The sequence below is a fragment of the Staurois parvus genome, unplaced genomic scaffold, assembly GCF_062004578.1.
Source record: "Staurois parvus isolate SC_StPar_1 unplaced genomic scaffold, SC_StPar_1.0 ptg000133l, whole genome shotgun sequence".
Taxonomy (NCBI): Eukaryota; Metazoa; Chordata; class Amphibia; order Anura; family Ranidae; genus Staurois; species Staurois parvus.
In genome coordinates this window covers 7,772,423-7,798,414 of record NW_028317929.1, presented here as the reverse complement: position 1 = coordinate 7,798,414, position 25,992 = coordinate 7,772,423, and the positions used below count along the sequence as shown (strand labels likewise).

The window sequence follows — 25,992 nt, the reverse complement described above, 5'->3', positions numbered from 1 at the left end:
TAGTGCTTCACTACTATTGTTTTTGCTATTACATCAATTTGTTTGAGGTAGTGCTACATACCAAGACCATACGTTCTAGAACAGGCATGCTCTTTTAGCCAGCCAAGAGTGGCTTCAAAGTTTTTTCTGGTCTCATCACAGAACCTTCAGGAAAGATGAGGACAATCAAACTTTTGAGAATGAAAAAGCATCACTTTAGGAAAGCTATATAAAATTAGCTTACGTTTCCATGTTCTGCAAACACAGATCAGCCTGAGTCCTCCAATTCTCTTCGCCATAATCCAGGTACCTTTACACAATAACAGACAATTTCACTATAGTCAGACATTTGTATTGTTCTGTAATAATGATGTGTTATAGAGTTCTGGTTATTTCTCATTTTGCGAATACTGCCCATTTAAAACAGAAATGTCAAAATATATAAAAAAAATGAAAAAATGAGGGTCCTCCTCTGTAGTAAATAATTTTCTATAAAACTAAGAGTACATTCAAGAAATCCTATGACAGAACGAAAAAAAAATAGTCTGCATTGCTGACTGCTTTCTGAAAAGACTAATTGCCTTGTTAGGATGCTGATACTGACTTGGAACAAGTATGGGAATCAGAAGATCTGAAATGCTCTGTGGTTCTGAACACAAAGAATAAGCATGAAAGCAACTAGGTAACTAACATTTCCAGAGAAAGGTCAGCAATAGCACAGCAAATATTTCTCTAATAAACAGTTCCCCTAATGAATGTAAAATATAATGGAGAAGAATTACAAACAGCTGTAAAGCTTCAACAATGTACTCACCACTGGTCACACAGTGCTACCACACACTCATCAGCAGAACGGGACATCACCTGCTTCTCTGGCTCCATGTAAATCATAGCCTCCCCCTACAAGAGACGATGAAAGCATATATAAAAGAATGTAGTAGAGATGTAGTGTCAAATCAAACATGACTGTGTATTCCCAAATGTTTCAAAGAGATTTCAGATTCACAATTAGATGTACAAAACAGGCTAAACTTACCTTTTCAACCATTTTCTTCTGGATAGGTTTTTTCACCTCTTGCACTTTCTGGCCTTCATATCCAGGAACCAACATGATCTAAGGAGAGCAACCCCCCAGGTAGGCATTAATTCACATTATGTTAATGTATTAAATATATACATGGATAGAAGCAGTGGGGTATTTAGGTTTTGTGCTGCCCTAGGCAACACAAAAATTGGTGACCCCCAGTCCCCCCCCTCCGCAGAAAAAGTCTTACATTGACCAAGAGTACCACTGCCCTCCACCCGAGCCTTCCACTACCACTGCCCCCCACACCATCCCCCATGGTGAGAGAGAGAAAGACACTCACCTTCACAGCCCCGGACATCCCCAGGAACGAGAGTCGGGCTGTGCATACATCGTCATGAAACCCACAGCATCTTTTGGAACCCACCAGGTCCCCATGCCGCATGTGTCTCTTCTTCCGGCCCTTCTTCCAAGGGGCAATGCTGCCCCCCCCCCCCCCCCCCTGATAAATGCCGCCCTAGGCAAATGCCTTGTTTGCCTTGTGGTAAATACACCCCTGGATATAAGAATTGCATCCTGTAAGTGTACATACACCTTCATAGAATCCTTTCAGATAGACCTTTTCCTTGGCTTCAGCCAGCTTTTCCCGGTCATTTTGGCTTTGGATTTTCAGTTCATCACAGACCTGAAGAGCAGACAGGTTTCCATAGCCAGGGATCTCAATGATTGGCACCTATAAAGACAGAAGATCGGTCACCATACAGCTTAAAGTGAAACTTTATGTACAAAAAAACAAAAATGGGCGAATAGGCAGGGTTTTTAATGCAGAAGAGACATGCTTTATCTCTTCTGCATTAAAGCAACCTACCTGCCTGTCCACCCCTTTACAGTGAGCTGCACACAGCAGCTCATTGCAGAATTTCAGCAATGCCGAAGCAGACTACGCTCTTGTGCGCACACAAACGTTATATCAGCCCGGCCAATGAAAGTGTCCGTCACTCGATACCCAGAAGCCGGCCGCTAGATGTCAGCAGCTTGCGGGGAGCTCCAGGTGAGAATAGTGCCGCTTTAAGGTGCATTTTAAAGAAGAACTTCACTCTCTCAATCAACATTGACTATTTTGAATAATTATTAAATGGATAGGAAAGTATGTCATAGTTACTTGTTTTAAACTTTTGTTTTACATTTCTTCAGTCACTTCCTGTTTTCCAGGCCTAGGCAAATGATGTCATACATCCCAGAAGTCTTCAGGAGGGAAGTAGGTGTTTTCTCAGCTAAGCACACCCTCCTGCCTGCATGCCTGAGCTAAGGGCAGCTGGAATCCAGGAAGTAAATGCTACATGAATAATTTGCCCTTACTCAAGATGGCCACGGCCGGAATGCTAGGGGATGTTTTTCAAAGTGATTTCTCAGCAAAATAAAGCATGGAGACATGGATGGATGGGGTAGTTTGCTTTCAATGTTAAAAATGAATGAAACAGTGTTTTTAGTTTGTGGTGCTCAGATGCAGTATAGTTCCACTTTAAAGAATCACTGGAAAAAAATTGAAGGCAATATGTTGAAACCATTCAGGTCAACCTGCCACCACGGCACCCTTAACATTTTATTGGAAATACAGTCTGAAAGCAGACCCCTCATGTAACAATGCTCAAATTTAGCTGCTCAGTTACTCACCTTTTTATAGGCCATCAGTTGAGACTGAACCAGATGATATTAATTTGCACTGACAAGGGGCAGAATCGCTTTCTAATTACTGATAGATTTCAGCTGGTGTCTTGGCGTTCCATGCCTTTTTGCACCACCCTTTCTTCGTGTGTTCAATACTTTTTCCCTGTGTCATTCCATTTTATTACACAGGCGTTGATAAGGCGTGTGTGCAGCTGTGTCTCATGTCTGGAGTTGTGTTTTACATTAGGGACCTGGCTGCAGATCAGTGAGGTCTACTTTACACTACCATAGTATTTTCTGTAATGCAGAGGTCTGGCCAGCCTGTCACTTTTGTTATATTAACTGCATTATTTGCATTTTTTTCCTTATACAATAGTTAAGTGTTTGTGCAGCACCAAAATAAAGAAACAAAAATGTGTTGCTAGAAATGGGTATGTATAGCTATTACTTAAAAATAGAAAAACTAAATGTTCTATACTCACAGGTTCAAAAGGTAATACCATTTCATCCTTTATTCCATATTTTACTCTGAGTGCCTGCAAAAAGGGACAGGAATAAACTGGAAATACATGTAAAACAATTACCTTGAATTTACCTGAAGCAAAATTGTATTGCAATTACACATTCATTTAAAATGTTAGCCTGGGCCTTTAAAACCTAGAAAAGCATGAAGTGAAGGTGTATTGGACCCCCGGCACCCAATCAGATCCCTGCTGCAAATTAAAATGAATACCTGTTCAAATATCAAAAGGCAAAAGGCAAAGCCTTCCACGGTTCTTTCCTCCAGCATTAAAGGAGACCAAATCATCCTTGTGTCAATAAATAAGTGCACTTGATATCTGACAAGCTACCATAGGAACATAAAATGATTAGAAACTAACCTGTTTCTTCTTCAGATCTCTTAAGGCTGCTATGTCATCTGGAGCATCAGAAGGGACACTGGTTACCACCCCTGTGCCTGGAAGATAAAACAAACCTCTTCTTAAATAAGAGCAGCTTGAAGTCATCACTTACTTAGATAATTATTCCATGGTGGATCTAATAAAATTACCTTTGTCTTCTTTGATGGTAAGCATTGGAAGGGCATAAATTACTTTATAGGAAGTCAGTGGAGCTGACAAAGCAGCACCCAGAAGGTCCTGCAAGAACAGTAAAATGTATTAGAGGAAGCACCTACAACTGGTTCAGTTTGATTTGAACTAAAATTATATTTCAGTTTCTGATCAGTTAGCGAATAAAGGTAAAGGTATACAGAGAAAATGCAGTGTGCAGCGAGTAACATAAGTATTGAACACGTCACCATTTTTCTCAGTAAAATATATTTCCGAAGGTGCTATTGACATGAAATTTTCACCACATGTTGGTAACAACCCATGCAGTCCATATATATGAAGAAACAAAAATAAAGAAGTTCAAAAATTAAGTTATGTGTAATAAAATTTAATGACAGAGGGAAAGGTATTGAACACAAAGAAAGGGAGGTGGAAAAAAAGCATGGAAAGCAAAGACACCAGCTGAACTCTATCAGTAATTAGAAAGCAATTTTGTGCCTCGTCAGTACAAATTAATATCATCTGGTTCAGTCTTAGCTGATGGCCTATAAAAAGGTGCCCTATTACCAGGGTGACATCCCATGATGGGTAAAAGCATAGCGATCTCTCAAGACCTTCGGAACCTTTTTGTTGCAAGACATACTGATGGCATTAGTTACAGAAGGATTTCTAAACTTCTGAATATTCCAGTGAGCACTGTTCATCTGGAAGTGACAAGAACATAATTTCACCATAAACCGGCAACGACCTGATGCTCCTCACAAGATTTCTGACAGAGGAGTGAAAAGAATTATCAGAAGAGCTGTCCAAGAGCCAAGGACCACTTGTGGAGAGCTTCAGAAAGCTCCTGGAACTATCAGGCACAATTGTCTTAAAGAAAACCATAAGTAATGCCCTCAACCGCCATTACCTGTATGCACGCTCACCATGCAAGACTTCATTGCTGAAGAAAAAGCATGCTGAAGCTCATTGAAATTTTGCTGCACAACATTTAGACAATCCTGTGAAATACTGTGAGAATATAGTCTGGTCAGATGAGACCAAAAATGTAACTCTTTAGATGCCATAATACACACCATGTTTGGAAGTCAAATGGCACTGCACATCACCCCAAAAACACCGTACCAACAGTGAAGATTGGAGGTGGGAACATCATGGTGTGGGGCTGTTTTGCAGAATAGGTACATGTGGTACTGGCAAACCTCATGTCATTGAAGGATGAATGTAAAAATGTACCAAGACATTCTTGATAAAATTTTACTGCCATCTACCAGGATGATGAAGATAAAACAAGGGTGGACATTTCAGCAAGACAAATGATCCCAAACACAAAGCCAAGGAAATTCTCAACTGGTTTGAAAGAAAGAAAACATAGCTGCTAGAATCGACCCGATTTGAATCCAATAAAAAATATATAGAAAAAAATAAAGATCAGAGTTCATAGAAGAGGTCCACAGAACCTTCAAGATTTGAAGACTGTGTGGAAGAAAGGGCCAAAATCACACCTGAGCAATGCATGCGACTAGTTTCTCCATACAGGAGTCTTGAAGTTGTCATTACCAACAAAGGATTTTGTACGAAGTATTAAATGAATTTCAGTTAACTTGTTCAATACTTTTTCCTTGTGTCATTCTATTTTATTACACATAAAAATTTCTGAACTTAGTTGTTTTGGTTTCTTTGTATGTATGGATTGCATGGGTTGTTACCGACATGTGGTGAAAATTTCATCCCAATAGCACCTTCAGAAATAGATTTACTGAGAAGAATGGTGGCGTGTTCAATATTTTTTCTTGCCGCTGTACCTAGCATGCTTCGTAAAGTTTACTTCTAAAGTTTAAATAGAATGAATGTTAGTTTTCAATTAGTGCTTACAACACACAGGGAAATACGATTCACACTTAAAGCATTCTTTCACCGGAAAGTATAGTGAGAAGATGTCACTATAAATACAATATCTGCACTACCATTATAAGGAGGAAGTTCAGGGGTAGCAACAGTAACAGGGAGACCACTGAATCCTGTCAGTGGAATATCTGTGGTTGCTGCAGATAACAGAGAAAACTATAATTGTGAAGTCGCTTAGAGGAAATATCAAGAAGGTGTGGAGTAGTCAGCTAAGTCGCTTATAGAGAAGCGCATTAGGGGAGATTTACTCACACTGGTGCTCACACAATCTGGTGCAGCTGTGCATAGTAACTAATCAGATTCTAACTTCAGCTTGTTCAATTATGTTTTGACAATAAAACCTGAAAGCAGACTGATTACTGTGCACAGCTGCACCACATTCTGTGTGCACCAGTTTTAGTAAATCTCCCCCACGAGGAGACTGAGGCAAAAGTGGAAGGTTGGAAAAGTACACCAAAAGGTCAAATCATGCACATTTGAAGAGATGGATTTTTTTTTCAGATTTCATTAAAAAAAGAAGAAAAGAAGAAAAGAATCTCTAACATAGGAGTGTGAATGTAGGTAGAAGTTTGTCAAAAAACAAAATAAGATTTCTATCTTTTTGCCCTAAGCACTCACCTCTCCCATGAGCTCTTTGACTACTGGAACAACCCCATTGTCTTTGGTAAAACCCTGGTAAGACATGTTCCTTGCTGCCCTCTGAGCACACACAAATATATCACCAGTGGCAGTCTCAAATGCAATGTAGGGCATGTCGGGCCGCAGCCAACAGTTTGTCTGTCCAAACATAGTTTCTGGGCGCAGTGTAGCAGCTACTAGGTAAACATTCTTTCCTTTCAACCCACTGGAAAATTAAGCAGAAAGATTTAATATATCTATATATAAATATACAGTCTCTCTCTCTCTCTATATATATATATCGCAGTGTAATACAAAAGCAATACAACAGATTTATTTTAACCACAAAACAAAACAGAGGGTGCACTGGCCTAGTGCATTATCCTTAACACATTTTTATTTAATCAAAGGTGGCAAGTAATATACTCACAATGTAATAAATACGTCAGAAGCTCATCATAAAAACAGCATCAAGTCCATGATTCGCTATGACAAATGGCAGGACAAGGGAACTTCCAACAGGCTAATGTGTTTCGACGACATGCCTCTTCCTCAGAGCTAACCTAAGGGTGAAGAGGCAAGTCCTCAAAACACATTAGCCTGTTGGAAGATCCCTTGTTCTGCCATTTGTCATGGCGAATCGTGGACTGGACGTTGTTTTTATGACAACCTTTTGAAGCATTTGTCACTTTCTGAGTATATTACTTAGTACCTTTGATGAAATAAAAATGTTTTAAGGATAATACACCAGGCCAGTGCACCCTGTTTTGTGGTTACAGTGTTTCCAGACTTCCCCAGTCTTGTGAAGGCAGCAATGTGAGAGCTATCCAAGAAAGCCAGTATGAGAAAGTAGCCAACCATTACCTTTGGGCGCAGGAGATTTTATGTTTGTTATTACTTTGACAGATTTATTTTATTCTGAGCACATGACAGCCCTTAAATGGCCAATCCACTCAAACACTATTTTAATTATAGATGGAATATAGTATACCGAGTCAGGCCCAGACTTCTTGCATGCCTTGGATGCTTTAACAGTGAAATCTGCCCACCATAATTCCTGCCAAACAATGGTCCTGCCAAACTAAGTGTTCCAGCTACTACCACTGCATTCTCCGCAACATAAAATACATAAAATAATAATTCAACGGGTAGGGTGGGGAAACCTCATAATAGACAATAGAGGTATTCAGACCCAGGAACTCAAACACATAGATACTACTTATAGAGTCCCATAGAGGCGAGAACCTCACATGTGGGTTAACTCTTCAGCATCTACTAAATCCCTAAATAATTACTTAACAGTTTTCCCATTACAAATCCCTCCTGATTTGCTAGTGGTAGTTTTCCTGCTGCTGTTCATTGGAACACAACAAAGAAAAGTATTAGTATTTAACTTACGCTGTACTGCTCAGATAAAACATAGAAAGCAGATGGATTGGTCTGCATTACATGGAAGAAAGCCCAGCACCATTGAATGGTGGATGCCTCAGACGTTAATGACGGTTAAAAAGGCTGATTGAAGAGGATGAAGGTATACTTCCATCCCCAAAGCAGTAGCATATTGTGTATTCTGTCCAAAACCAAAAACAGAGAACTACTTTAAGTTCGTCATTAAGGGGTTTTACATATCAGAAGGAAAATGGACCCCAATTTCTGACTTCTCAATGTAATAAACTACTGCATTGAACAATATGGGGAAATTCTACTCGAACAGCCATACCTCTGCCTCAGGGTGTTTTATGCTGTAATGGCATGCCAATTCTGTCCAAACAAATTTAAAGTGTCTGAAACATGATCCTAAAGCCCCAAATCTACCATTCCACTACAAACCTAGGCTACTTATACAGGAGTATATTAATCAGACCTACCTCAGTTTTGATGGATAAGGGTCAAGGACCTTCATTTTAATAAGTGTATATTCTTGGGGACCAACACCCTAAACAAAATATACCACAGCTAAATTAGATGACAGCTTAAAATATATATGCACGATCTACAAAGAACTGGCACTGATCATTTATTTTTGCTATGCCTATTGTATGCAACGTTTTATTTCAGGGATCAAAATAAAATTACATACTGTACACCCTGAAACATTTTTACCGGTTATGACCACCTTCAGTAATGCATGTAAGAATAAAGTAGCACCTACAGTTTGACGTCACATAGTGGGGTATAGTAGTTATATCTCAAGGATTCAATGTTCAGTGGGGTTAGTCCAGCAATGGGCAAACTACGGCCCGCCGGACCTTTTAATCCGGCCCGCGGAGAACGTGAGGGGAGCTAGGCTCCTCTCACAGTCCGCCCTGAAGACCGGTGTAGCATGAAAATCTGTCTCCTATGAGGATCTGTCCCCCTCGACGTATCTGCGCATGTGCCGGAGATCGCCGATCGGCTGCTAATGCCTGAAACTGGCACATGCACAGATACGTCCAGGGGGACAGATCCTCATAGGAGACAGATTTTCATGCTACACCGGAACGGCACGGGAACACGGCGAGAGGAACGCGGGGAGCAAAGGTAAGTGAATTGACACAGGGGGGACTTGGGGACTTAATATGGGGGATGAATTAATATGGGGAATGAATTACTATATGGGGGATGAATTACTATATGGGGGATGAGTTACTATATGGGGGATGAGTTACTATATGGGGGATGAATTACTATATGGGGGATGAATTACTATGGGGGATGAATTACTATGGGGGATGAATTACTATATGGGGGATTAATTACTATGCTTACTATGGGGGAATATTACTATATTTACTATGGATGACACATACACATCATTCATCTACTCTTGGTCCGGCCCCCAGGTCCAATATATGAACCCACTGCGGCCCTCAAGTCAAAATGTTTGCCCACCCCTGGGTTAGTCCCATTGAATGTGATTGAAAAATTCTCCAATGGTAACAAAGACAGCAAATTTGACCGTTCCTTCTGCTATCCAAAACAAAGTTCAGGATGGAGTTATACTTTACCTACCATTACAAACTGAACTCCATCTTGTTTTAGGAAAGCTGCAAGAAGGATATTGAACAAAAACAAAAAAGCAAAAAAAATAATTGGTGTACATTCCCTGCATTAAGGTAAAATAGGTTTGCCATTTGCTGTGCACCTAGGGGTCTCTATCAACCAAGGTCTGTGCCATCTGCTGGTCTTCTCTCCCTCTCGCAAGTTTAGCTGGGAACAGCAGGAACTATTGTCAGTCAAATCCTGCGAGCAGGAAGCAGAACCGAGCCACACTGTGTTTATCAATCGATGCACACCGCCCGGCTCGGGATCGAGCCACACATCTGCCACAAGTGCTTGATATGGGGAAGACACAGAAGAAGTGCCAAGATCGCCAGCGGAAGACCTCAGAAGAGTAGGTTCAGGGCCACTCTGTGGGCAGGCGAGTATAATTTGAGTTTATTATTTTAATTTAAAAAAAAAAAAGTTCCTTTAAAATCGCTTTAAGTAGCTTTGAGTAAGGTTCAAGGTTTAGGAAAATAGGATGCTGACTAGAAGATGCAGATGAGCTTTAGTGGAGATCATAGTTCTATAAATTATTCAGCCTTCCTCTAGCAGTTTTCTGACCAAAGACCAGGAACATCTGGCTAAACTAAACCAGTACTGCACATTAGCATTTAGGAAAATCAATTTCTAATTCTTTGCAAAATAATGACTGAAAAAGCATTGAAAAAAAAATAACCTCTCCCGTCTGTCTATCATGATCCATGCATGGCTGGCCATCTCTTGGTGAATAAATGGTGTACCTGAGGAAAAGAAAAGTATAGGTTATAAAAAGTATACACCAAAAAAATCACTCTAAAGGCTTGTGTCAGCCACATCAAATATCCCATCAAAACAAATAGTTAACAGAAAGAGACATGAAAATGATGGCATGATGCACAAATACGACTGGTAGCAGAAAATACCTTGATGATGTCATATGCAGCTGTTCATTAATTGTACGTGTTCCTTGATTGGTTAGCCTATATTTACATGTTGTAAGTAGAAGCACCAACTTTAGCCATATAATTAAGAATAAAACTGCATGTAAACACGTCAAAGCATTTCTGCTAACCACTGTATTTGTGGGGGGGGGATCTACAGATTTCTATGCATCTACTAAAAAAAAAAAAAGCAAAGAAAAAAAAAAAAATCTGTGCATAAGACACATGACTCTTCGAAGGAAACCTCTCTCTACAAAGAAAAGGAAACCAAGCTTAAAAAAAATAAAATAAAAAAATGTTAGTATCCATCCACCTCTAGGTATGGTTTATACTTGCTACACTGTATTGTTGCTCCACAGAATGAACAGTTTAACCACTTGACCACCAGAAAGTTTAACCCCCTTCATGACCAGAGCATTATTTTGCTATTCAGCACTGTACTACTTTAACTGGCAGTTGTGCGGTCATGTAACACTGTACACAAATGAAATTTAGATCTTTTTTTTTGTACACACAAATAGAGTTTTCTTTTGGTGATATTTTATCAGCACTGGGTTTTTTTTATTCTTTATTATATAATCGAAAAAAGACCAAAAATGTTTGAAAAAAAAAAAAAAACAAAAACACACATTTTCTGCTTTTTGTTATAAAGCATATCTAATAAAAAAAAATCCAAAAATTTAATTTCTTCATAAATCTAGGCCAAATGTATTCTTTTACATATCTTTGGTAAAAAAAATAAATAAATATCCCACTAAGGCTGCCCATACACTATACAATTTTCTGTCCAATTTCCTTTAGATTTACCTTCAACTATGTAGTGCAAGAGCCTGCCTAATTGGATACAATTGAAAGTGTTGTTAGTTTTGATCTCCTATTATATGGTTTTTGGTAAATCTAAACCAAAAATCTCAAGAAAATTGTATAATGTATGGCCAGGCTAAGTGTATATTAACTGCTTCATGGGAACGGTATAGCGCCTACAAACAATGGTATGTATATAGTGGAATTTGTGCAGCTACGATGCTACTGGTAAATTTTTATTTGTGTGTGATTGGACGCAGCCAAACAGCTGCCTTCAGCCCAAATTATTGGTTGAACTCAGCTGCCAAACTCGTGCTGTGTCCATTCACAGCATGGGTTGACAGAGGGCACCCATGGGCATGCCCAAGCCTGGAAGAAGGCCAACCATGTACATATACGTGACTGTGACTGCACCTGCCACCTGCTCACAGTACATTTACTGTGACCAGTTGGCAAGTGGTTGAAAAAAAAAAAGAAAAAACCCACAAAATAAAAAACAAAGAAAGAAAAGAACATATACCTTTTTCCAAATTTGATTTTATTCCTTTCTAGTAGGGTTACAAACTGCCATCTTACAAAGGAGTCATAATAAGGGTTTACATCTGTGGTGATAAACGAACGACGCCAATCCACCTAAAAAAAATGACAAGTTATAGTTCAGAAGCAACTGCTACTCTCAAAAGGACACTAACCGCAGGCAATCATCATTGTGCTATTGATAAAATACAGGTTTATAATCTGTTATAATTAAAGATTTCAGCAGCTGGATTCACTTTGGCACCCAAACATGCCAATAGACTATAATTAGTTTATTACTGTATCGATAATTTATGTCAGTTTCAAATATAAGTCCACCAGCTGAACAAAAAAAAAAGAAAAAAACAAAAACATTCTTATAAAAGAAGTGCGGTAAAAAAAAAAAAAAAGTGTATGGCCAACTTTAGAAATTCAAATGACAAAAGACATGGAACACTACAACACCCAAAAGGGGATTTTCTGCTTCAAGGCCTTGTCCTCCGCTCCCCATTAAGGAATGGCACCTTTGGGGAGCGGGTACATGCTCCAATGTCCGCTGCGATCGCCTAGGAGATTGGAAGTGGAGGTTTTCCTCTCCCCTCCATCCCCGAAGTCTTCATGACAGGTCCCAGAAGACTACAGGACATTTCTCAAGGTGCAGCGCTGCTCGTGCATGCACAGTGGGCACCCGGCTGTGAAGCTGCAAGCTGTCACAGCCAGGTGCCCACATTTAAGATGCCGGCACTGGGGAGAGAGGGGACGGCTGGTGAAACTGACTGCGGTGAGTACATTGCTGAATATAGGGACAGGTGAGTGTCCGGTTTTTGAAAGTCAGCAGCTACAGTTTTTTTAGCTGCTGACTTTTTTTTTTTTTTTTTTTTTTTACTGGTTATGAATACTTTTTTTTTGTTATTTTTTTTAATATATCAAAAAGGTGATGGCTATATTGCACCTGTACTGGCTGTTTACAACGTAATTAAAAAAGCAACACAGCAGATCTGATGAGCTTATTACTTTGGGTAAAAGGACAAGTAATAAGAATGCAGCAAATATTGGCTGTTAGAGATTTTTTCCAATTCAACTAGCAAAATAGACCTTAGGAGGAAAACTAAGGCAGAATTTGAACACAAATCATAATGATAATTAAAAAAAACCTGTCAATTCTTGGACCTTTTGTTGCATCTTGTTGAGATAAAGATGGATTCTGCACAGCAACTAGACAGGCTGAAGCACATACAGTAGTGTGAATTGGCCACACAATTACAATGCAGGCATGGCTATGTACCAGTAATGTAGTCCTTCGACCAAGTTTACCAATTTTAGGTTTACTTTAACGCAGCAATCACTATGAGGGCAGTCAGAGATTCCAAAATCATCCAACCAAATTGAGACATCAACAAGGTGTATCCCCAAATAGGAATACTCTGCTTGGCTGAATGTTCTTATTCGTGTGAGCAATGAAGGGAAAAGATAACCATTGCTGGTGACATTGACTTGAGGAAGGTGGGGGGGCCAAATCAACAGCAAATTAGAAAAAAAACTTTTTAACCTGTCCAGTCAGTGTTTTACCTTACAACAATTGGCCAGAAATGAGCATGAGACCATTACCTAAAGCAGTCATCTCATGTCTACAGATACTCTTACACAGCTGACTATTGTAATCCTTACCTTTAACCCCATACTTTTCAGGTCTTCTACTGCTAGAGGTGGGAAATAGCTAAGCCAATGTTCAGCTTCAGAAAACTTTATGATCTCTTCATCTGTGAGTCCTAAGGATTTCATAATTACCCACTGATATTTTGCTGATCCAGACTTTGCAGCTGCTTTACTCTGTTAAACAATAACAACAAATAAAAACATAATTTGAATAACTTTTTAGGTATAAAAAAAATTATACAACAGTCCATTGCCATCCAAGATCTGTAGCAGAATATTTGATTAGCTTTTAAGTAATCAATGATTCTAGTGAAACACAAAATAAACTGATCACATTGTTCTACATGGAAATGAAAAAAAAAAAAAATGGATTGTCGGAAAGCAGAAATAAACTCTTTATGATGTAACTGAAGAGTAAAACAAAGGCTCCGTACTATGATCTTTTAAGTGCCATTTGCTTCTCTGGCTGGCTGGCTGGCTGGTTGAGGACTTATAACAATATACAATATTGTTGGGTATAAGATCATGCATTCTGAAACTAGCCTCCTTTCAGTGCTTACCATACAAGTTATAATCTGACTTACAACATTGGCACGACCAACTTTAGATTTACACAAACTATGTAATACGAGGACCTACCTAAAACTATCCATTCAGACATGCCCTTGCACTACATAGTTGTTGATGGATCTAAAGAAGATTTTACAGTCAGATTGTAAAGTCTGTGGTGAGCTTAACCAGCTCAATATCAGGCACTTTTACCCCTCTCCTGCCCAGGCCAATTTTCAGCTTTCATAACTCTCAAACTTTAAAATGACAATTGCATGGTCATGCAACACTGTACCCAAACAAAATTTTTATAATTTGGTTCACACAACTAGAGCTTTCTTTTGGTGGTATTTAATCACCACTGGGTTATTTTTTGCTAAATAATGAAAAAAGACCAAAACCTTTGAAGATAAAAAAAAAAAACACTTTATTTCTGTTATAACATTTTGAGAATAAATAATTGGTCTAATTTTCACAATTTTATTTTTAACATACTGTCACCAGTGCAGTACAGAGTCATCATATAACTGGTGTGGCGGTGATCAGGGGCACTCACTGGTGACAGTACGAAAAAAACCCAAAAAACAAATCACAATTATGTTTTAATTTTTCATTACTTTTTTCATTCTGTATGATTTATGTTTCATAACACACTGTGACCAGCATAGAATAATGTTACCATTGCACTACTCTAGGGAAGTGATCAGTATTTTTTTTTTTTTTTACACATTAAGATTGCTTATAGTAAAGAATTTCTTTGCTATAGGCAAGAATTTAACTGAATAAAACTGATTTTTTTTTTTGTTGCTGTAATTAGCCACAGTTAATCACATGATACAGAGGGGCTGTGATTGGCACCGTCTGTACGTTATCACTGTGACCAATCACAGCTAGTGACACAATGATATACAATGGATGCAGGGCTGCTGTTAGAAACCACGGGGCCCCATACAGCCAACCTGGCACGGCGCCCCCCCAAAAAAAACCCACAGTTTACTAGACTTCAGTTATGAATGAACACAGTAAGTGATCGGTAATGAGCATTCATTGTGTTCATTCAGGAAGGAAAGGGGCTGGTAAAATGTTACATATTTTCAGAATTTTTCCTCTACTCTGCATCCTGAAGGATCCTATTGTGCACTTGAAGTTGCTGGTAGAAAGAAGGGGAGGGAAGCCAGCAGCAATGCAAGGGTGGGGGCACACAGGGGGAAAGCATGGGGAAGCGTATGATGCACAGGGAGGATGATAAGGTGCCAAGCGGGGGGGGGCAATTACTGGAACCAATTCTCTGTATGGCTCTCTCTGCCGCAGCTGAAAGCCAGGGGGGAGGGAGAGGAGAAGAAGCTGGCTTTTACCTGCGGCAGAGAGAGCCATACAGGGGACTGGTTCCGGTTTTTGCACCCCCTCTGTGCTGATCACCCTCCCTGCCCACATCTGATTCACCCAGCTGCCTAGGCCCCTGCTGGCCTGGGCCCATACAGGACGACTGGTGGTACCCCCTTATCCACAGCCCTGATTGGGTGGCATGAAAGGAAGCCATCCATAGTTTATAACTGTTATGTGACCTGCTGTGACTGGTCACAGCAGGTCACATGGTACTGGCAAAGGGCAGGTTCACAGATCTGTCATCGGCTGTGTCAGAAGTACACAGCAGGTAACAGATTTTGCCACAGTGAGGCCCCGCAGGCACGTGCGAGGTGCAATCCGGGAAAGACATCACATGACACCCAACCGGATCGATGAGAGTCATGCTAGGCTGTTATTTTGCTATTACCCGGGCAGGAACAGGTTAACCACTTGACCTCCAGAGGATTTACCCCCCTTAATGACCAGGCCTCTTTTTGCTACTCGGCACTGCACTAATTCAACTGATAATGCAATGCTGCACCCAAACGAAATTTAGGTCCTTTTTCTCACACAAATAGAGCTTTCTTTCGGTGGTATTTGATCACCTGTGCGCTTTTTATTTTTCACGCTATAAACAAAAAAAGGCCAAAAATTTTGAAGAAGAACAGTATTTTTTACTTTCAGCTATAAAAAATATATAGTAAACTCAAAGTTGGTTATAAATTTAGACCAAAATGTATTCTGCTACATGTTTTTGGTAAAAAAAATCCCAATAAGTGTATATTGATTGCTTTGTGTGAAAGTTATAGTGTCTACAAACTATGGTATAGATACTGCAATTTACGCCATTTTTTTGCTATACAGCGCTGCGCTAGTTTAACGGACAATTGCGCGGTCATGCAATACGGTACATAAATGAAATTTACATCCTTTTTTTCCCACAAATTGAGCTGTCGGCGGTATTTGATCGCTTGTGCGGTTTTTATTTTTTGCGCTTTAAAAGAAAAAAAGACTGACAATTTTGAGGAAAAAAACAATATTTTGGACTTTTTGCTATAAAACATGTCCAGTAAAAAAAAAATTTAAAAATCAAAATTTAGTCAAAAATTTCTGCCAAAATGCATTCTGCGACATGTCTTTGCTAAAAAAAAAAACCCAATGCGTGTAAATTAATTGGTTTACGTGAAAGTTATAGCGTTTACAAATGGCGGGAAAGATACTGGGATTTTTAGTTTTTTTTTATACTAATAATGGCGACGATCAGCGACTTATGGCGGCGATCAGTGACTTATGGTGGGGATCAGCGACTTATGGCGAAACTGCGGGACAGCGGCGGACATTCTGACATTGGAGGGTACTGACTTGGGGTCACTGACATCCCCAGTGACACCAATACAGTGATCAGTGAAAAAAAAAAAAAAAAAAAAAAACACTGACACTGTATTAATGGCACTGGGGAGGAAGGGGTTAAGTTTATTATTCAGGGAAAGGGTTAACTGTGTGAGGGGAGTGTTTTACTAGGGGGCGGGGGTGTGTACTGCAGGGAACACCGCTGATCGGGACAGAGAAACTCTTCTGTCCCGATCAGCGTGTCCTGGAGCGGTCAGGGAACTGACAGAAAGCACAGCTACTGCAGCTGTGCTCTCTGTCAGCGATTGCCGCCAATCGCCGGGACATAGCCGGTAACGACTGGCTGTGACCCGGCGACTGACATCCGCAGCTGTGATCGGCGGGACAGGTAGGGCGGCGGCGTGCCTCGCGCGCGCCCCCTACCTGTTTTCAAAACACACGTTTTAAAACGTGCTTTTGCCCAGCCGTGCCGCCCTGCCGCCGTATTTCTACAGTGGCTGGGCGGCATGTGGTTAAAGAAGAATTCCAGGTGTAGATATTTTACATAGTTACATTGTCCAACTTGATCGACTATAACTATGCATATACCTTACCTGTGAGATCTCTCTGGAAGCAGGAAATCACTGTAACAGACACACTACTCCTGTGATACCCACTAACTTCCAGGTCCTGTGTCGAGCTGCTGTTGCAGGAGATTATCTGCTGGGCACAGGTGAGAATTTCTCAGTGAGTGAACAGCACTACCCTGCCGCCACTCCACCTCTTCCAATCAAAGAACACTTTGCATTAAATATTTAAAATCTCTGAATGGCCCCTGTGCTCAGTGGCCGACCTCCTGCAGCAGCATTTTGGCACAGGACCTGGAAGCTAGCAGAGATCACTATAGTAGTGGTGTCTACTACAGTGATTTCCAGCTACAGGAATGGTAAATGCATAGTTACATTGTTCCAAGCTGGGCCAATGTAACGTATGTTATGTAATGTCAAAATATCCATATCTGAAGTTATTCTTTAAGCGTCCATGACAGATACATGTCATTCTGTTAGAAGATGAATGGATTGCACCACATCTTTACCTTTTTTCCCTTGGATTTGTCTTTCATAACCAGCTCATCCTCTTTTATTGCTGGCATCTCTTCATCCTCCTCCTCCTCATCCTCTTCAGGAAACTGAGGTGGGCAGCCATACAGCTCCATCTCCCTTTTCAGTTTATCCGCACACGCCTGAGAAGAATAAGTTAGCATACATTGGTAAAGGTGCATACACATTTGACCAACATAAAACCTTCATGGAAAAGGTTGGGAACTTACTTTGATAGGCATGCCAGTACAATGCAGACCAAATGGAAAAAGGCATATCTTGCCCTTCAGTCTCTGGAAACCTACAGAAAACTAAACATAAATTACACTAATTAATTTTCAAGCTAAGTTACACTTACAAGGCTGCACATTTTGCAATAATGACAACATTAGTGAAGCATTCTCCATTATAAAATCACAGTACAGTTCCAAAGAAAATATTCTGCATGGGAATAGGATAATAACAAACTGCATGCCACTCAATATACTGTACATACAGCATAGGGCATTTGTACCAAAGCATTATTTTCATCCCAAAATCACAGTAAAGATTACTTACTATTAGGTGATCATTAAAGTGATATTAAAGGTTGGATTTTTTTTTGTTTTTTTTAAATAACAAACATGTCATACTTATCTACTCTGTGCAGTGGTTTTGCACAGAGAGGCCCTGATCCTCTTCTTCTCGGATCCCCCGCTGAAACTCCTGGCTAATCCCCCTTGACCAGTGTCCCTAATAGCAAGCCACTTGCTATGGGGGCACTGGTACATGCTCGCTCACGAGCCCCGTTCTATGCGTCCAAAAGACACATAGCTGTGGCTCGGCCCCACCCCCACTCTCTCTTCATTGGCTCACTGACTGTTATTGATAGCAGTGGGAGCCAATGGCTGCTGTTGCTGTATCAGCTAATGAGGAGGGAGAGACTCAGGAGAGCCAAAGATCCCATGCACAACGCTAGATCGAGAGGTAACTCAAGTAAGTAGTTAGGGGCTTGTGGGAGGAGGAGCGCACAGGTTTTTTACCTAAAATAAAACTCGAGTCAAAAATTTTTTTCCTCATTTGGATGGAGTTGGGAAGAGTTACAAACCTCTGCAAAGTTTTAATTATTGCATATGTCCCCAGTGGGATGTTTTTCCCTTTCCACAGGATAGGCGGGAAAATATTTCCAATGTGGACACAGAAAATAATAGAATCACTTTCTCTGTAATAGATTGGAAAAGGGTTACAACCTCTGAGCATCCATCAATGAGGTCTAGGAGTCAGAAACTGACAGAGTGTAATAGTACGGAGGAAAAGTTTACAAAATTAAATAAAATAAAAATGGGAGAAGAGACCAGAACTTGTCAAAGTCACATTGCCAGCTCTCCTCCAATCACAGACCATTTCTCCGCTGCATTAAAGTGGAATTTATGTGTTTATTGCTTGTTAATCTCAATGTAACTTCATAGTTTAAATTTTGCTTATTCTTTATGATTTTTTATTCCCTGGATATAGATCTGATGATTAACAACATCAGAAGAAGTTGTCACACAATATAAGTCTAGCAGACAACCTGTTATACACTGAACTGACAGTTCAATGGTGGGTTAATGGTTTGAATTACCAAGCGGACGTTTCAAATAAGTGGAGAATGAACGGGCCACCACTACTCTATGAAATATGGCCATCCAGCTCAAGCACCTTTATTATGAGTCGGCAGGCTTTGATCATATAAATATACAGTATAGTCAAAAATCTCAGCTGGATCAAAGGCTTGTGTATGCATCATTTGGACCAATGTAAATGCTATAATTTCTTCACCTCGCAATTCCCAAATTAGAGAAGGAAAGTTTGCAAACATAAAAAGTAAATAACTCCTGCGCTACCAATTAAAATAAATGGCAAGAACTGCGTTTGTGGTTTGTGTAAAAAATAAATGACCAGCCCTCTCTGGTTGCTGCAAAAGCGGACTTGTTTTCCCACAACCCAGTGTAAAATTATATATATGGGCTATAATAAATAAATAATAATACATAATCAATGTGTGCCAGCAGTCAATCAACTCACAGATAAATAGTTATATACATAAATTACAAATTATAACTGGTGCTTATGTAAAATAAAGGACAATAATAAAGTTTGTGATCAGTCTCAAATTACTGTTAACAGTTCATGAATATTTTGTGATGATGTGCAACAGTCTTTAGCTTCATCCATGTGAGTACTTACACCTGCTTATGTCCAGCACTGTGCTCACACCATGCTCACCTCATTAATCAGTTGTTCAGACCTTCATTAGCCATGTGATATGTGACGAAACACTCAGGGCGGAGCCTGTGAATCGCAGACCTCAAGTAGATTACACAGCAGTATCCCAGCTTATTTTATGATCTGTCTTACAAATTTCTTATTATGAGAGTTGGGTTTTATATGAATAAAGTATACGTATTAAATTACTACACAGTTGGAGGCTGCTTCTCCTATCTTAACATGTCACTGGAACAAGTCTATGTCAGCTTGTATATGAGGGAAACTCATAAATGAGCGCAGAGAGGCCACTCCAGGTGGAAACATGTGAACAGTTAATCATGAGCTCACCATTGCTGCCTTGTTAATTATTTGCATGATGCAAAGAACTGAAAAAAATAGCTGTGAAAATGCTCTCAGACAAGCACCTTAATGAAGGTGCATCTTTATTGGGTGAGACAAAGTAGCAAATATAATAAAATTTGACCAGCCTGAAGTGAACAGTGTGACTCCAACTGATGGCCCATCCGCTCTACAGGAGCTGAAATCGGAGAACGCTCCTGTCGGCTTCAAATCACGTGGTGTCAGCGTCCCGGGTGGTGTCACCATGGCAAGCGAAGGCAGTGTCCGGCGTTGGCTTCAGCTGGGAGCGTGTGTAGGTTACCAAGTTGCGCTTTGTCAAGTCCTGGACACCATTGAGACACCATAGAGGACAAGAGGAGTGTACACCATTACTGGGAATATATAGGAGCCACTGTGAGACCTGAGAGCTGCCTACTGAGAGAAACACAAGCGTTTACTGACCTTACACGTATTGTAGGTCAATTTAATGGAGTGAGCACAGTTGTGGATAGGAGCAGGTGTAAATACTCACATGGATGAAGCTAACAATTGTTTCACCATCACAGAATATTCATGAACTGTTAACAGTAATTTGAAATTGACCACAAACTTTATTATTTCCGTTTATTTTGCATAAGCAGCAGTTATATTTTTGTAATATTTGCATATAGCCATCTATGATTTGATTGACTGCTTGCTGGCACACTGAGCCCCAGTTTACGCTGGTGCGACTTGTCGCGTGAATTGACAGTTCCAAATCACATGACAAGTCGCACTCCATTGCCAGCATTGGAACCGTTCACATTACCAAGACACTACTTTTTGCCAATTTCATTGCAACTTACTTCTGTTATATGAAGTTATAAGCCGCAATGAAATCGGCAGTGCAAATTGCATCTTCAAAGCCACACTAGTGCTTATTTTAGGCAGCGCGTGTATATTAATATACATATATATACACACACACATATACACATATATATATATATATATACCATATTTGCCGGCGTATAAGATGACTTTTCAACCCCTGAAAATCTTCTGAAAAGTCGGGGGTCGTCTTAAACGCCGGTATACGGCGAGCCGGTGTGTCAGGGCGGCACTTTTTCCAGGGGCGGTGTCCTCCAACGGACACTAAGTACAGGGGTGGGCAGAGGGGCTGCTGTACCTTACCTGGCTCCGGTCCCGGTCCCACGATGATCCGGTCCAGGAAGCGCGGCTGCTCCTTCTTTCAGTTCGGCCGCTCGATGGTCGCACACAGCGCACACAGGCGACCAATCACCGGCGAGGAGGCGGAGCCGAACGGCCCCGCAAAAATCAAGCTGCCGAACTGAAAGAAGGAGCAGCCGCTCCTCTCCCCCACTGACACCAACGATGGGGCATTATTCCTCCTCCCCACTGACACCTATGATGGGGCACTATTCCTCCTCCCCACTGACACCTATGATGGGGCACTATTCTCCCCACTGACACCAATGATGGGGCACTATTCCTCCCACTGACACCAATGATGGGGCACTATTCCTCCCCCACTGACACCAATGATGGGGCACTATTCCTCCCCCACTGACACCAATGATGGGGCACTATTCCTCCCCCACTGACACCAATGATGGGGCACTATTCCTCCCCCACTGACACCAATGATGGGGCACTATTCTCCCCACTGACACCAATGATGGGGCACTATTCCTCCTCCCCACTGACACCAATGATGGGGCACTATTCCTCCCACTGACACCAATGATGGGGCACTATTCCTCCCCCACTGACACCAACGATGGGGCACTATTCCTCCCCCACTGACACCAATGATGGGGCACTATTCCTCCCCCACTGACACCAATGATGGGGCACTATTCCTCCCCCACTGACACCAATGATGGGGCACTTTTCTCCCCACTGATACCAATGATGGGGCACTTTTCTCCCCACTGATACCAATGATGGGGCACTTTTCTCCCCACTGATACCAATGATGGGGCACTATTCCTCCCCCACTGACACCAACCATGGGGCACTATTCCTCCTCCCCACTGACACCAACCATGGGGCATTATTCCTCCTCCCCACTGACACCAACCATGGGGCACTATTCCTCCCACTGACTAATGATGGGGCACTATTCCTCCCACTGATACCAATGATGGGGTGCTATTCCTCCCACTGACACCAATGATGGGGCATGATTCCTCCCACTGATACAAATGATGAGGCACTATTCCTCCCACTGACACCAATGATGGGGCACTATTTCATCCACTGACACCAATGATGGGGCACTATTCCTCCCACTGACACTAATGATGGGACACTATTCCTCACACACTGACACTACTGATGGGGCACAATTAGTGTCAGTGGGAGGAGTAGTGCCCCATCATTGGTGTCAGTGGGAGGAATAGTGCCCCATCATTGGAATACCATACCGAAATACCATACCATATTGAAATCAAATCTGATGTTTTTTCATTTTTATTTGGTGTGCGTTGGAAGAGGGGTAGTCTTATACGGCGAGTATAGCTCAAACCCTATATTTTAACAGGAAAAGTTGGGGGTCGTCTTATACGCCCAGTCGTCTTATACGCCGGCAAATACGGTAAATATATATACATACACACACACATATACACATTATATATATTTATTTTTATTTATTTATTAATTTTTTAATTTTGCAAACAATTGACCTCCTCCAACTGCAAAAACAACTGCATCAACTATTCAGATAAAACTGCAGAGGACCAATTCCTTTAATTTTCTTACCTCACACTTAGAGAGGGAGAATGTGTGACCAAGATGAAGACGGCCATTCATGTAAGGGTAAGGGAACGTCACAAGGTACTTGCTTTTCCTGTAAGGAAAAGAAATGTTACCTCTCCTTCCATCCCACAAAAAAAAACCAAAAAAACATATATATTATATTAAAAGAAATTGTAGTATACAGAGTGATTTTATGGATCAGACTAATGTATTGATTAATAGATTCATAGAAAAGGGTTTTGATAGGCCTGTTTTGGAATCAGAAAGGGAGCTGATTAATAATAAGGATAGGAACTCTCTTTTATCATATGAAAAAGATAAGAAAAGTTTGTAACATACAGCTTTTATTACTGATTACAATACGCAATATAAAGATATTGAAGTTATTTTTAAAAAATATTGGCCAATTTTCTTGAAAGATGAAACCCTTAAAAAAATTATTCCTTCTAGACCAAAATTTATCTATAGGAAGAATAGATCGCTGTGGACGAAATTAGCCCATAATGTTATTGACCCGCCTAAGGAAATTAACGTTTTTCCTGGTTTACAAGGATTCTTCCATTGTATTAAATGTAAGGCTTGTAAAACAGTAAAGAGATTCGAATATAAAAAGAAAAGAATTTTATTCAATGACAACGAATAAAAAAATATAAGATCGACACACTGATTTCTTGTAATTCATCCCATGTGGTATATGTTCCAAAGTGTCCATGTCACTTCCAGTATGTGGGACGGACAGGGAGATTATTAAGAACAAGAATAGGAGAACATCTAAATAATATAAAGAAGGGCTATGACAAGCATAGTGTCTCCAGGCATTTTAAACTTAAACATAATAGTGATCCCAGTTTATTGACCTTTTATGGAATAGATAAAATCAAAAGACATTGGAGGGGTACTGACATGATCAATGAGACCTCCAGAAGGGAGACGTTTTGGATATATGAATTAAATTCTTTAGAACCGAACGGTTTGAATATCAACATTGATTTAAATTGTTTTCTGACCAATTTTTGATCAAATTTTTTGATCAAATTTTTTTGATCAAATCTTCTTCCTTTGTTTATGGTAAATTTGTAGACCATCCTGTACATACATACATACCATACAATAATGATTTATTTCAATTGGAAGATTAAGATTGATTTTTTGGTCTTCCATACAAATTTACATTATTTAGGGTGCATGTGGTCACCTAGTTGATTATTACAGACTGATATAATATCATTTAATTATTTTTCTATATTTTTTTTTTTGGAATATGCATCAGCAGATATTTATTATATGTTTATTGGTTGTTTATATTATTTGACATTATTAATTATACTGGCCCTTTAAATAATAGGGGGCCATATAGTGATTATATATGTTTTAATATTTTTTGAAGTTTTTTTAGATTATTTTATATTGTTTATATTTTGTTTTATTTTTTTATGTGAATATTATTTTCATTTTTATTTAATATTTTTTATCGGCTATTTAATATGTTATTTGTCTCAATAATGGATATATCTGCAGAGATCGAACGGTATTGGTGTCACCAGAATGCTGCTTATTGATTGGTTGCAGCGTTGCTGCAATGCAGATTTAGTGTGTATATATGTTGGTATTTGACGTCTGTCATCCATGCCACCCCTTGAAGACGTCGGATGACGAAACACGTAGGGCGGGGCTAAGTGGATGGACATCAAGATGCTCCTCGAGACTGTCGGCTGTGATTGCGGTGAGTGATGCTTGTCCTTGCTTTAGCTTTTTGAGACTGATATTGTTGATATTGCTGGTGTTGGTTGGACACCTTTCTTGTGAGTGCATATTTAAGGCTACAACAAAAATTATCTTTGTTTTAACAACTTGCCTACCAGGCACTTATACCCCCTTATTTACCAGGCCAATTTTCAGCTTTCAGCGCTGCCGCACTTTGATTGACAATTGCGCGGTCATGCAACATTGTACCCATATGAAATTTTGATCATTTTTTTCTCACAAATAGAGCTTTCTTTTGGTGGTATTTAATCGCCACTGGGCGCTTTACTTTTTGCGCTATAAATAAAAAAATTGCAAAAAATTTGAAAAAAAAAAAGTTTCTTTGTTTCTATTATAAAATTTTTCAAACAGGCATTTTTTCTCCTTCACTGATGTGCATTGATGAGGCAGCACTGATGGGCACTGATAGGTGGCATTGATGGGCACTGATAGGCAGCACTAAAGGGCACTGATAGGCAGTACTAATGATGTGGCACGGATAGGCGGCACTAATATGCAGCACTGATAGGCGGCACTGATAGGTGACACTGATGATGGGTACTGATAAACGGCACTGACTGGCATCACTGCTGGGCATTGACTGGCGGCACTGACTGGCACAACCCCTGGGCACTGACTGGTGGCACTGACTGGCAGCACTGGTGGGCGGCACTGGTGGGCAGCACTGGTGGGCGGGCACAGGTGGGTGGGCACAGGATGGTGGCACTGCTGGGCACAGGTAGGTGGCACTTCTGGGCACAGGTGTGTGACACTGCAGAGTGGCACAGGTGGGTGCACTGCTGGGCACAGGTGGGTGCACTGCTGGGCACAGGTGGGTGATCTGCTGGGCACAGGTGGGCGGAGCTAGTGGGCGCACTGCTGGGCACAGGTGGGCGGAACTTGCGGGTGGCACTGCTGGGCACCGATCATCAGGGCACTGATCATCAGTGCCCTGATGATCGGTGCCGATCCCCGCTCTGACAACTGCCGGTTCTCGGCAGTACTTTCCTCACGATCTGACAGCGTGAGGAAAGTGCAGCCGAGAACGGGCACTTGCATTTCCCTCTGATCAGCGTGTCATTGGACACCGCTGATCACGTGGTAAAAGGCCGCTGTGATTGGCCTTTTACCACATCACGTGATCAGCTGTGTCCGTAGGACACAGCGATCACGGAGATCGCCGGGTGTGCGCCCCCTGGGGCGCGCAGGAGAGCGCGTTCTGGGAGGACGTCATATGACGTCCACTCAGAACTGGCCGGCCGCAGTGCAGCCGTCATTCGGCTATCTGCGGTCGGCAGGTAGTTAATATACTGCACCATGATACTCTTCTTTGATTCCCCGAGCATTTCCAAAGTTATGAAGGCATCATGACCACTTGCAGTTAAGGCTGATCCATGTGTGCTGATTTGGCTGATTGCAGTCCA

The 25,992-nt window shown here is 40.8% G+C and overlaps 1 protein-coding gene across 1 annotated transcript in view; it reads right to left on the bottom strand.

Annotated features, from left to right (window-relative positions):
• Positions 1–25,992, bottom strand: part of LARS1 (leucyl-tRNA synthetase 1) — a 72,899-nt gene that overhangs the window by 30,036 nt on the left and 16,871 nt on the right. Inside the window, exons 3-18 of the mRNA XM_089673019.1 lie at positions 22,829–22,916; positions 17,725–17,805; positions 17,491–17,637; positions 13,182–13,343; positions 11,518–11,630; positions 9,950–10,013; positions 8,118–8,185; positions 6,250–6,475; positions 3,723–3,810; positions 3,553–3,629; positions 3,154–3,207; positions 1,596–1,736; positions 1,016–1,093; positions 794–879; positions 224–289; positions 62–144 (exon numbers count right to left, since the gene is read on the bottom strand). Coding sequence (XP_089529145.1) covers positions 62–144; positions 224–289; positions 794–879; positions 1,016–1,093; positions 1,596–1,736; positions 3,154–3,207; positions 3,553–3,629; positions 3,723–3,810; positions 6,250–6,475; positions 8,118–8,185; positions 9,950–10,013; positions 11,518–11,630; positions 13,182–13,343; positions 17,491–17,637; positions 17,725–17,805; positions 22,829–22,916 — 1,622 coding nt within the window. The remainder of the gene's footprint in view (positions 1–61; positions 145–223; positions 290–793; positions 880–1,015; positions 1,094–1,595; positions 1,737–3,153; positions 3,208–3,552; positions 3,630–3,722; positions 3,811–6,249; positions 6,476–8,117; positions 8,186–9,949; positions 10,014–11,517; positions 11,631–13,181; positions 13,344–17,490; positions 17,638–17,724; positions 17,806–22,828; positions 22,917–25,992) is intronic.